The sequence below is a fragment of the Xyrauchen texanus genome, chromosome 41 (assembly GCF_025860055.1).
Source record: "Xyrauchen texanus isolate HMW12.3.18 chromosome 41, RBS_HiC_50CHRs, whole genome shotgun sequence".
In the NCBI taxonomy this organism is placed as follows: domain Eukaryota; kingdom Metazoa; phylum Chordata; class Actinopteri; order Cypriniformes; family Catostomidae; genus Xyrauchen; species Xyrauchen texanus.
Window position 1 is genome coordinate 21,889,462 of NC_068316.1, and position 13,555 is coordinate 21,903,016.

Genomic DNA, 13,555 nt, shown 5'->3' on the forward strand with positions numbered 1-13,555 from the left:
TGCATTGTATGGCCCTACAGTGCTGAGATAGTCTTAAAATCTTTGTTTGTGTTCAGCAGAAGAAAGAAAGCCACACATCTGGGATGGCATGAGGGTGAGTAAATAATGAGAGAATTAAAATTTGTGAATGAACTATCACATTAAAAGTGTTGTAAGAGATTTTAGCCTTAGCCTTTCTAGCAAGTCAGTTCACTGTCGGCCATCTTTGGTACGCTCTCTGGAGGCTATTTCCATTCACACCAGTGCAGCACCTATCTACTTGAATGGAGAAAGGACAAAATCTCAAAAATGGATGGTCAAGATTACGATCAAAGAACATATTTCAAATCAGCGATACAATATGACAATCATAAATTGTGATTCTTTACCTCATATTATGCTAAAAATGCAATTTAGAGTTGATTAACAGGGGATGTATGTATCTAAAAGGTGATTGGCTCTTTTAACTGTTTCTACATTGGGCACTCAGAGCTTCTTGGTTGGGCATTCTAATTTCTCTCTTTCATTTTAATAGAAGTTACTCATCTCTGCTAAATAATCTCTGCAGTTCTATAATATTTAAGAGATGCAAAGTTCTCAGTGTGTCCCCTCACTTAACAGACCAAGGACAACCAGTAGGCCAGATGATGACTGAACATGAAACGTGCACCTTTTCCTCAAGCAGAGCTGCAGCTCTGCATCTTCCTTTAACTCGACACGGTGCAGTGGTTGAAGAAGGTTAGGCAACTCTAACACGAGTCATCCCTTTAATCACGGCACTGAAAACAGAGTAGGTGTAGCAACGGTCAAAGATGTAGCGCATGTTTACATGGGCCAACAAATAAAAAGAAGCACAATATCAATAGTAGCATTGATATTCCTGGTGGTTAAGGTCATCAAACAACCAGAAAGAACTCCCATTGTCACACTTCACAATAAATGCCATATGAAACATTGTAACCTGAGGTATATTCTTTTAATAGGGGGATCTCATGTATTAGTAGACTCTAAAACATTAAGTTTCTTTCCTTGATTAAGATTTGCAATACATTCCTTTTGTATTTTACAACAATAAAATAAACAGATCAAGTATCACAGCTGTCATCTGTCACCTAAGATTTCATTCTGAGTTATAGTGGCACCTGGTGGTCCAGGCTGGTACCGCATGCTAGTTGTTAGCTAAAAAAAAAAACAATTGTAGAGCAAAACAAAAATGTAAGAAAAAACAAAACAATTGTAGGATATAGGCTCAGGAAGGCAAAAAGACAGCTAAAAAAATGTCACAGTGCGGTTCAGGGCTTCTGAAGTTCATAATGCATTAACTAAACAAATACAAGTATATGTTGAGTAACAGTAACTAAGTCTAATAAATTCTGTAAAAGTATTGTTTAATGTTGTGGCTCTTGTTAACGAATGTAGTTAACTTATGTTATTACATGGGTCTCTGGAATACTCGATTCTGATTGCTTAATGGTGTCATCTAGCGGTCTGATACTTCTGAGTAACAACCGTGCATCTGAGCAAATCTGAATCATCATTCCTACTTCCATATCACTCTGCAATCTCTACAAGTAAGCTAATAAAGTAATTTAAACTCATATCATGTCCATTTATTTATTTATTTGGCAAGTAGTCTTGTAATTCGCTGGATAATGAGCAGTCAGTCATTACACAAAATAAACACCAACTCTGACGTAAACCAGAGGTGGAATTCAGTTGTTCAGCGATTACTCTCTTCTCACATAATAACATTATTTCAATGCATACCATTATTTCATGCCCATTTATTTATTAATTTGGTTAGTAACCATGTAAAAAGCAGGATATGTAGTAAGCCAGTTAATGCAAAATAAACTCCTTTAGGGTGACACAAGACCTGTTCACCCTTTCAGGGTTTATTTTGCAATAACAATCAGCTGACTGTACATTACTTAACAAACACAACCTGTACAGCAAGAATTAGGAGCATTAATTGATGCTTAATAAATATTTCTATATTACTGTATAAATGCATTTGTGTGTAACTCGTGCCACTATTACAAATGACCCGGCAACAACGCGTTTAAAATTTTGGGGTTATTTTGATTAAAAAAAAAACTTAAAAGTACTCAAACACACATTAATTTTATAGACTGTCATTGGAAAAAAGCAAACCTGTGTCAGAGTAATGGCGGCAGACCAACATTTGCTAAGACAGGATTGGTCAGAATCACTGTTCAGGCGGGGCTTAGCGAAGGGTCAATTAATTCATAGTGAAGTCCCCCCTTACAGAATCTCTAACAGTTATTATTGCATTAGTTTAGGCATTTTTACAGGCTATCATGTTGTTTTAAATTTATTAGTGCAAATAACTAATAAGTGGGGAGTGTTTTTCTCAAAACTGATGACTCCATTACCTCAAGAATTTTCTCAAGATATTGCATCAATACCATGTAAATCCTGATTAGCTAACCTTTTGACTCACTGTGTTTCTAGTACACAGTAGTATTGCTATTTGTATGAAATACCATCCATACAAATGCTTTCAATTAGTATATAAGATTGTTCTACTGATTTACTAACACTATTGTAACTTAGAATGATTAATTCCTAGTTATGTTACAATATGTTAAATTTTTTAGGTTAAGAATTATTAGCCTACAGGGATACTGTAAACCCAACTGTAAACCCTACCACTAGAAGCTGCTTGGATTGGTGGACTGAAGTCAAAGATATGTGGATATATAAATAATTTTACCAATAATTTAGGCACTATTAAGTTCAAATGAATTGAGATAAACACAGCAGCACTGGAACAGTCTGTACATGATTAGTCTCTCACTCCTTCAACCAAACCTGCAGAGAAAACAAAGACGTGAGATTAAAAAAAAGCTTTGTTATAGTGCTTTTCTGAACCATTTAAAAAAAATTCCACTTGCTTTTAAATATATTCTACGTACACAGCAATTTTAAGTAGGTAATACATTGTCCAGTTTATGACAAGATGATTATGGGGGGAAAGAATACAAGTCCCATGAAATCTTGTAAACCATTCATTTCTCATGCAAGCACAAATGATATTATGAGAATCATCACATACAGTACATACAGTTGCTAATCTCTGGTAGATGGTATAGCTGGCCAGTTTGTTTTTAGGTAATTAAGGTATTTGTTTGGTCTGCATGATATTGTATTATTTTTTTTAATGATTTTTCATTCATGTGTTTAGTTTATTTGGTTAGATATATTTTTATTGTGCATGCTATTATTAGGGCCCAAGCACTGAAAGTGCGGAGGCCTTATTGTTCTTCTAAGGATTATTATTATTTTCAAGGTTTTCAGTGATTTTGGGGTACTTAACAGTAATACTCAAATCAACAATGTTTTGCAAAATCTGGCACCAACAATCATCCAAACGATTTTATAATCAGCCAATCGTGTGGTAGCAGTGCAGTGCATAATATCATGCAGATATGGGTCAGGAGCTTCAATTAATGTTCACATCAACATCAGAATTGGGAAAAATGTGATCTCAGTGATTTGGAGCATGGTATGATTGTTGGTGCCAGATAATCTGGTATGAGTATTTCTGTAACTGCTGATCTTCTTGATTTTCATGCACAAAAGTCCTTAGAATTTACTCAGAATGGTGCCAAAAGCAAAAAACAACCAGTGAAAAGAAGTTCTGTGGACGCAAATGCCTTATTGATGAGAGGTCAAAAGAGAATGGCCAGACTGGTTCGAACTGACAAAGTCTACGGTAACACAGATAACAGCTCAGTACAATTTTGTGAGAAAAATAGCATCTCAGAAAGTTTTTCACTTTTACTAGTGTTATATTATGAGCCACTAGTGTAGGGTTTACGGGTCACGTCATACATATTGGAGAGATTAGTTTCACTTCTACTCTTCAGAATAGAAGGAATTAATGGATGGCATGCTTTAATTGGAAACTGTGTCAAGCATTTTCGATCAGAAAACTCTGACAAAGAAAATCAGAGTAAATACTGATGGACAAGTTTCAGTTGCCGCCGCTTCTGAGATAGTCAGCCTTGACATCTTGTCATGTGGCTCGCTGTGCATAACACCGCTGAGACTCATAGCATGAGAAGATTCATGCTATTCTCCGCGATCCATGAACAACTTACCATGCGCCCTATTGAGAGCAAGACCCACTAATCGCGAACACGATTACCCCATGTGACTCTACCCTCCCTAGCAACCGGACCAATTTGGTTGCTTAAGAGACCTGGCTGGAGTCACTCAGCACACCCTGGATTCGAACTTGTGACTCCAGAGGTGTCAGTGTCAATCCTCACCAAGTTACCCAGGCCCCTTCTGTGTGATTTTTTTAAAGACTACTCAGAACCATGATACAACACACAGAAATCAGTAAATGATTGAAACACATTAACGTTAAACCTAGTGCTGTCACGATTACTAAATTTGGTTGACGATTAATTGTCATACAAATAATTGTGATTATGACGATGAATTGTCTGATTTAGGGCTATGACGATAAATTGTCTCTTTTAGGGATTTCACGATTAATTGTCATACAAAAGTGTGCATCTCTGTGACACTGCGTGTCATTAACACTGCGTGCATGAACCGATATGTACAGGAACATGTTTCATCACATGATCGCTAAATTAAAGTGAAACCGGAGTGCTTCGTTTTCACTATCAAATTTTATATTTGTTAATTTATACTTTAGCTAAAGTTTGGCACGAGCCTTGGCTGACAACACGTGCATCAGAGCGCTGAAAATTTCACATGCTCTTGCGGACAGGAGCTGCTTCTCTGGTTGACGTCTGCGGTGCGCCTCAGTGATGCTCAGAGTTCAACTCAATGACACACAAACACGCCATTACATAATAGGGAATTAGATGCTCTCAATGAGTGCATTTACATGCACAGCAATATGCTGATAACTATCAAAAATCAGCTTATTTAAAAAACTGACATTTACATGAGATTTGAAGTCATTGCATTATTCTCTACTTTTGATGTCAAAACGAAAACAGGCATATTTGTGCACATTGGCTAAGCTGGTAAGAACGTCGATAAAGGTGTTTGCAATTCAAAATCAGGATAGTGGGCAAAAAACGATGCGTGCCAGTCGTATTTTTGCTTAAACCTATTATGGCCTTACCCCAATAAAAGAAAACCATTTAAGGCGTTTGCATGACCTTACACAATGTCGGCTTATTAGGCATAATCAGTGCATGTAAACACACTCAATATGTTGATATTGTACATTACAGTTTCTATTCAAACGTATGAAAATGTATGTGTACATTTAATGTGTGAATGCGAAATAAATCACCCTGACAAAACAGTGATTGGACATTAACTCACTCTGTGAAGTGTCGACGTCCTTGGTGCGTAGTGAGTTGCAGGAACCATTCTGTTTGGGTCTCGCACCCAGCTCTCGGTTCTCTTTCACAGCATTGGTCTTCAGATTCTCATCCTGCAGTGGACTCAGAGCTTGACATTGTGTTTTATTTTCATCTGTCTTAAGGGTGAAATAACCACCTTCTTCAGCAACTATCTTCTCGATCTTCTCCATTAGCTGGGGCAGCTGCGGGTGCTCGCCAAAAATATAGTTATTGATGACATGGTACCTTTTTTTACACTTGTCCACAACCCACTGAAGGTCACGACCTTCCCTTCGTATATGCCTTTCTATGGACCTGTCCTTCAAAACCTCCGCCCAGGTGAACACCACCAAGGTGTGCTTCCATATGTCCTCCCCAAACAGCACCAAGTTCTCCTCGATACGAGCCCGGTCCGTTTCGGTGAACATGCCCACAGGTATAACAAGCAGGAATGCATGGGGTCCTGGTGGGCACATACTTACACTTCGGACCATCTCCTGTTGGTAATCCCCTGGTGTGGTCTGGGCTGAGAACCAGCCAGGTGTGTCTACAACCGTTACCTTACGCCGATCCACCTCGGTTTCACGTTTCACACAGAATTCAGCAGCACGTTCCAAACGGAACTCCTCACGTCCCAGGATGGTGTTGCCGGTCAGGCTCTTACCTGGCCATCTCCAGCCCAGCAGGATGAGACGAAGCTCAGATAGACGGATTGCCTCTCGGGCGGCCGCCGCCAACCGCTTCTCATCTTCAGGGTCGAGCTGGTCATCGGCTGGAGGGCACAATGAAATGTTTTATTTGAATCCCCTTTTCTCCCAATTTGGAATGCCCAATTCCCTCTACTTAGTAGGTCCTCGTAGTGGCATGGTTACTCACCTCAATCCGAGTGGCAAAGGACAAGACTCAGTTGCCTCCGCTTCTGAGACCGTCAATCCGCACATGTTATCACGTGGCTTGTCGTGCATGACACCACGGAGACTCGCAGCATGTGGAGACTCATGCTAATCTCCGCGATCAACGCACAACTTACCACGCACCCCATGAGAGTGAGAACCACTAATCGACCACAAGGAGGTTACCCCATGTGACTCTACCCTCCCTAGCAACCGGGCCAATTTGGTTGCTTAGGAGGCCTGGCTGGAGTCACTCAGCACACTCTGGATTCGAACTCACGACTCCAGGGGTGGTAGTCGGCGTCAATACTCACTGAACTACCCAGGCCCTGCACAATTACATTATTATGGGCATCACTAAATTGGTTCTATGAATGTTACATATTAGAGTACACAATCAAAGTCAGAATAATCCATATGCCAACAGCCAAAGTATGTGTTAAATTATTTATATGGATTTTAATCATTAATAGGCCCATTTATCCTATTTTACATTATCTGCATAGGGCAATAACCATGCTCACTTAGATGATCAATAAAAATGTAAGATATTTATTCAATTCCAAACTTTAGAGCCTCAATGAATTATAAAAATGTTCTGTTAACATTTCATACATCATCATTAATTTGTATTATGTGCATATTGGTTATATCGCACCCTTCTCTCTAGATATTGCCATCGGCCATTGTAAAATCTATATCAATAAACAACTAATTATAGTTATGTTTAGAAACCCATATTTATTGTAATATGTTGATTTGTTGTGCTTAATTTTACTGTGTTATAGCATAAGTAATTTGATAAGAATTTTTACACAATTAAAACAAGTTATTTATTCTACTTAAAATATGTTAATACAAAACATGGAAAGGTTTCTTTTTTTTTTTAAGTTGCCGACATTAAAAGGTTCACATAATGTTACATACAGTAGTTATTGATAGCTAGACTGGATTTGGATTTAGAGCTAGAATGTTTTTTACCTAATGATGTAAGATCTGAAAGTATTGGGTGTCTCAATCTGAAATGTGATCTTATGACACATCTCTAGTTTCTCCTTAAAGCTTGTGTAACTTCCAGCTAGGAGGAAATAGATGACCAAGAGCTTTTTAATACAGATACATTATCTTTAACTGCCAAGCCCTATTAGAACTGAAAGCAGTGTCTTTGTCCGTATTATTTTAGAGACTGTATTTAACTTTCAACCGGCCTTTAACCTTAAAGAACACTATTTGAGTGATTGACTAAACGCGTTTCAATGTAAAATACACACGTTAATGACATTTTTAGATAAACATAAGCTGATGGCAGAGTTGGTGTTTTTTAATAATACATTTGTGAGGTTTATAGTATGGTGAGAGTGTCTGTTGTCACTTTATTCTACCTTTAAGCGTGATACCTGTCCGTTTCAAGCAGCGGAGACGTGTCACATTCACCAAAAACACACGCGCACGCGCACGCACCGGCTTCAGATAAATAAAAGTACAACAGCTACCTTTTTAAGAAATATACATAAGTATAGCACTTACCGGTTGACTGTGATGGTCTGTCTGAGTTCATGTCGGTACTGTATCTGTAACTTTTACTCGAGTCAGTGACATGGGAGGGAAAGTCAAAAGAGAGGCATTTCCTGCTTGAAGGGCGGGAGGTTTATGCGCGCGCGTTCACAGAGAGCTGACTACGCCACCTAGAGGGTTACTTTCAACATGAACATTTTCCTCAACTACAAAAAATTACAATTACGCCATTTTTTTCGTGTAGTAGTAGTACTAACATTGAATTCATTGAAGTACCTTAAAACAACATTGTGCACGTGATTTTTCAGTACTATCAAACTAAAATAAATCACTGCACAATTATACTACAACAGTAGTTTGTATTAGGGATGACAAACCCTTTTAACACAGCCTATTCCTTAAAACCTATGTATTATTTAAACTAGTGAGAGGAATAATTCGTAAAAAGAAGATTCCAGCTTCAACACATGTGCTCAATCAACAGCATTTGTGACATGATGTTGATTACTGCAAAAAATTATTCCGACTCGTCCCTCGTTTATTAGCAGTAAGGCATTTACTTGAAGTGATTACGGCCAGTCCATAAATAACAACATACACATGGCTTCAAAAGTATAACAAAGAACCCTATCCGTGTAAAATTATATCCAATACTGGGATTACAGACTTTCATGACAACAGTTTGGATATAACTATATTCACACAGGATTAATAGGTGATTTTATGACTATAAAATATTAACATGTATATTGTTTGCATCTTGTATCTATCATTTTAAAATGCGTATATTAGTGTTCATGTACTGGCCCCATTTACTTTCATAATAAGTGCCTTAGAGTAACTCGAATTGTGTGTGTGTGTGTGTGTAAATATGACACAAATGATGTTAATTGAACTGAACTTGAATTAAACCTGGAGCATTCCTTTAAAGTTAAATAGTTCTGTACTGGCAATTAGCTATTACAATAGTTTAAAAGGACAATTGGTCTCGAGCATGACTGATGTGCGTTTTCCGTTCCACTTTTTGACTTATAACTAGTAACACCTATAAACATTCAAGCAAATAGTTTTCCTAAAATCGATGTCCACATATGATGACAGCGGGACTAAGTTGAAATTGAACAGTTCGGATATGAGAAGTGAATGCACTTAGCTGCATAGAGAGCTATAGGATGCTCCTTTGCCCCCTAATTAGTGAATGGCTTTACCTCCAGTGTGATGACTGTCTGCACTGATCTCAGAGCAGCTCGAAATGCACATTATAACACCATATAAATCCTCTGAAAGCAAAATTGTTCTGCTTTTGGATGCATCCATTGAGTCTCAATGTGATAATGCACAATAAATAGGAATTCTAAGGAAAAAATTGGCTGAAGTACACATTATTGTACATTGTGTTTAGCAGCGTGGCGTTTCATGATTAATTGCTCACATTTTAAAAATGACATATTGGATGAAACTTGAGAATCTTTTGACTCAAAAGAGGTTTCAAATGTTAAAACTTAATTAGGTTTCTTACCAGGTTTCTTGTAGTTTAGTTGGCGTTTCTCTTAAAGACAAACTCCTGTTGTCTGACACATGACTGCGTTGAACATTTAATCCTTTACTGACAGCCCAGAATCTTCTGAACTGAGATCAGTCAGTTTAAATTAATTAATATTATGCATATTGCGAAGCCAAAATACAATGTCCACGCATGTGTACATGTGGGTCGCACAAGGGTGTAAATACCATTTTTTTTAAATAAATATCTTTATAATTGCTGTTACTGGCAAAGTCTAAAGGACACAGGTAAGTAGAACTATGTACATTTTACAAGCCTATGTGTATGTCAAAAACTTAGACATACTTTAAACACTTTACATTACTGTAAGCACTCTCCAAATTCTAGTTTTTGAACTTTTCTGGTAAGCAAGTAATTCAATCATCCAGTGATATGTAATTAATATCAGTTTATTTTCATCGAAACCCCACTATTCGACATTTACATTTAATTAAAAATAAACAGTTTATGATCCTTCGCTCATAAAATGCTGCTATTTACACAAAGTAAATTTACACAAAGTTGACTCCAGAAAAATAGTCCTTCATTTTAAAGATCAACTCACAGATATAACTATATAAATTCTCAGCTTCATGTCTCAACTTCATTTCTAAATTTTTTTTTTAAAAGTTCTAACAGTGTGACACAATTTATTGGCAGTGCATGTCTATGATTTGAGAATGCATATATATGTGCAAGAGAATAAAAAGTAGAAAAGTGAAAAGAGAGAAAGTATTTGTGTACTGCTGTCTAGGAAGCCCAGGTAGCCAACCTCTTCATATCATGATCATCCTCCACTCTCTTCTTGGATGCTAAAAAATCAGAAGGAAAAATAATACAAAGAAACAATAGTTTAGCAAAGATTAAATTTAGGTTAAATTTGTACAGTAAATATTGTCCTTTTAAGAGTTTTCATGGGTAAGAGTACTTAAAGTACATACTTGCACGGTGGCTTGGTCTTGTGGTGGGTAGTTTGGTAGTTGGGACACTTGGTAATCTGCCCATATTTTTCATACTTTCTTCTAGTTCTTCCTGTTCTAACTCTGCCAGTTCTGCCAACAATTCATCCTTTTAAGAATGAGAGAGATTATTTTTTAACTAGATAGGTTAGGTTTCAAGACAAATTTTGATATTGGCTTGAAAATGCCTTTTAAGTAACTTTTAAGGATATGTATGGATGGATGTATGGATGGATGGATAAAGCAGATTAAAGGCATTGTGTGGGTTTGTTTACATTTGAATTTTTGACAGTTGAAGTTTGAATTCATGAACATTCTGTTGACTCATCTGAACATTCTGCCAATGCAAGCCAAATCAGAACAGTCTGAAGGTCTGTGCCAAATTTGGTGTTAGTAGCTTTTGGCCTTGGTTTAGGGACTTTGAAAAAACCCTAAACCCTAACGTGTGAAATAACTATTAGAAGTCATCTTTGTGCTCATAAAATGTTAATGCTGAAAATATACCTCATCAAACTGGTCACCAAAAGGTCGTGAGATGGCGTCACTGATCTCCTGAGCTACTTCCTGCTGTTCTGTAATGTCCTGCATGAGGGAGTCAATCTTATCCAGATCTCTAGATAATGTGAAATTTGCTGATCCAGTTAAACAGTTAGCACAGCACAATGCTACCTATAGGTAAAACGAAATACTACTTATATGCCTGCCTAAAAAGAGCATAATTTTAAAAATACTAATAGAATAGAACAGAATACAAATTTCCAATAATCTTGGCCCAAAGGAAACCGTTAAAGTATGTTATTAATATGATACTAATATGATAATGACCATATTTGCAATTGTATTAATTTTAATGGCATATTCTATCTTAACAAGGTAACCTTTAAGAGAGTACACATATTGTTTAGTGAATTCAGCAAGTAAAGAAAAAAGATACAAAATACAAGATACAAATGAAGCACTATGCAATAGTATATAGGGATGTAAAAGTTCAACAATCATAGCACTATCAGGATAAGCAATGATGAGTTTATAGTAATGATTGATATTGTGAAGAACAGAAATTAAGACACTCACATGTTCTGGTGAACCCCTTTGATGGCTTTGGCAGCGTAACCCAAGTTCTTCAGAACCTCCGTGTTTGTGGTGGAGTTCTCCAGGGCCTCTCGCTGGAACTCAATGGTGGACAGGGTCCCATCGATCTGCGTTAACTGCTGCTCGAAGCGTTTCTTCCTCTTAAGAGCCTGAAGTGCAGCTGAGAAAGAGGCGAGATGATCACCATTAAAGCCAATGTTAACACCAACACTGTCAAAGCAATGCAATATTCTTAAGGAATATTCCAGTTTCAAAACAAGTTGGAATTGAATGGAGCCAATACGTGAACATTAAAATACCTACTATTACAAAAGTATAGCCACAAGACATATACAATAGGTGTTAACATGATTTTAGTGTGATGAAATCACTTACCTATTCTTTGTAAATTTAGAGTCAATTTTACAAATTTGTTGCCATGATGATGTAATGTCAACAAACTCTAAAATGACTGTAAAAAATTACGATTTAACAACTTTACAGTTAAAAAAAATACACAAGTTTTAACAGAAGAATTACTATGTGTTTCTATAAAATTATAAGCGTCACATTTCTGCCTTTAAACCCTCCAGAACTTGGCCCCATTCACTTCCACTGCCTCAATGTAACTTCGATTTTTGCTTTTTTTGGAAAAATTATTTTATTATTTTGTGGTAATCAACATTATGCCACAAATTTGCTTGTCGATTGAGCTCATCTTGTATTGAACCCAGAATATTCCTTCCTCGTCTCAACCGTATAGTGTATCCTATTGTGGTTATTATTATCAACATCAAACATTTCAATGTAAAAATGTAAAACAGTTGACTTAAGTTATATTTTTCTTCATTATATAAATAAAATGTACATATATAAAAAGGATAGTGTTGATCATATGAAACATGATCAGCTGCATTTTAAGTAATTTATTTTGAATTCTATGTACTTTTTAGACCATTTTTATTTTCTTATCTCATCATTTTCACTAAATAAGACAACAAAAGATGCTGAATGGCTTGTGAACAAGAAAAGTCAAACATTAGCCATTCTGGAAATATGACATTTAAAACACACACACACACACACACACACACACACACACACACACACACACATATATATATATATATATATATAAAAATAAAATAGATCTTCTCCATATCTACAGGATTTAAATTTGATACATTTTCATTGTTTAAATGAAGATAATTTATAAATGTTATAACTTGGGTGTAAACCACATGTTGATATATACAAAAGGAAGATTTGAAATGAGGAGCGTCCAGCTGAGCAACATGTTTTTGGTGTAATAGGGTGTCACTCCATATAAACAAAAGCCATGTTTCACTGACATGTTTCAATTGGGTGTTGTTACACTTTCCGGATGTAGATCAATTCACTTTTAAATACAGATTATGTAACAGCTTGTTATCTCAATGTTTCTTGCATTTAGCCTTCAACAGATTATTTGGTGTAGGAAAAAGATATCTTAAGACTGTAATATATACACAAACCTGTTGGATCATCATCATCATCATTATTATTATTATTCCTACTGTACCTCTTTTGTTTTTGGTGCCATTCCTCTTGGCAATCGTGAGCTCCTGCTCGATTCTGCTCTCCAGGTATTGCTGTTTTTTAGTTAACATTGCCTCGGTCTCTCTCAGTCTGTGGATGGCCTCCTGGGGTGATGGACCAGAACGGGACCGGTGGTGCCGAGATCTAGAGCTTGAACTAGATCCAGAACTAGAACTGGGTCTGGACGAGCTCGAAGAACTCCCTTTAAAAAGCTTTGAAATTTTACTCATTTTTGAAGGTTTTGATGTAAATCACAGTTGCAGATGCGGCTGGTTCAAAATACCATATAGATGCAGGATTCCGTGGAAAGTGACACCTCTTGACAGTCTACTTTTCAGATTCAACTCAAAACACCGATACGCCAACCCCTCTCTTCCTGAAACTCAACACCTGTGAGCGCAGGTAAATTGCTCAGTAAGCGTCTGTAAGACACGCCCATAAATACAGAGCAAGAGGTTTTTCACTCGCCGGGGTTTGAAACTTCGACAGTGGTAAATGGGAGATCACAGCAAATATTATTTTCACTTACCCATTTGCTCCAAGAGCAAAATCAAAAAAATACAGCGACATTTGAATGACTTTCCAGAAGAGAGAGAGAGAAACAGAGCAGTGGATTAAGACAGTAAAATGGGAGAAGATGGCAAATTTACTGTCGCT

General features: G+C 36.9%; 2 protein-coding genes across 2 annotated transcripts; both read right to left on the reverse strand.

Moving 5' to 3' along the window:
- Window positions 1-774: 774 nt before the first annotated feature.
- Window positions 775-7,863, reverse strand: LOC127634695 (GTPase IMAP family member 4). Its single transcript, XM_052114345.1, has 3 exons — window positions 7,760-7,863; window positions 5,320-6,111; window positions 775-2,814 (listed from the first exon to the last, which is right to left on the reverse strand). Exons 1-3 carry the CDS (start codon window positions 7,788-7,790, stop codon window positions 2,789-2,791), a joined length of 849 nt encoding a protein of 282 aa, XP_051970305.1. The 5' UTR covers window positions 7,791-7,863; the 3' UTR covers window positions 775-2,788.
- A 1,841-nt stretch (window positions 7,864-9,704) lies between these two features.
- chmp4c (charged multivesicular body protein 4C) lies at window positions 9,705-13,268 on the reverse strand. The gene is made up of 5 exons (XM_052114347.1): window positions 12,882-13,268; window positions 11,324-11,501; window positions 10,754-10,862; window positions 10,232-10,358; window positions 9,705-10,102 (listed from the first exon to the last, which is right to left on the reverse strand). The coding sequence occupies exons 1-5, from the start codon at window positions 13,126-13,128 to the stop codon at window positions 10,041-10,043; spliced, it is 723 nt and encodes a 240-aa protein (XP_051970307.1). The 5' UTR covers window positions 13,129-13,268; the 3' UTR covers window positions 9,705-10,040.
- Window positions 13,269-13,555: the final 287 nt, after the last annotated feature.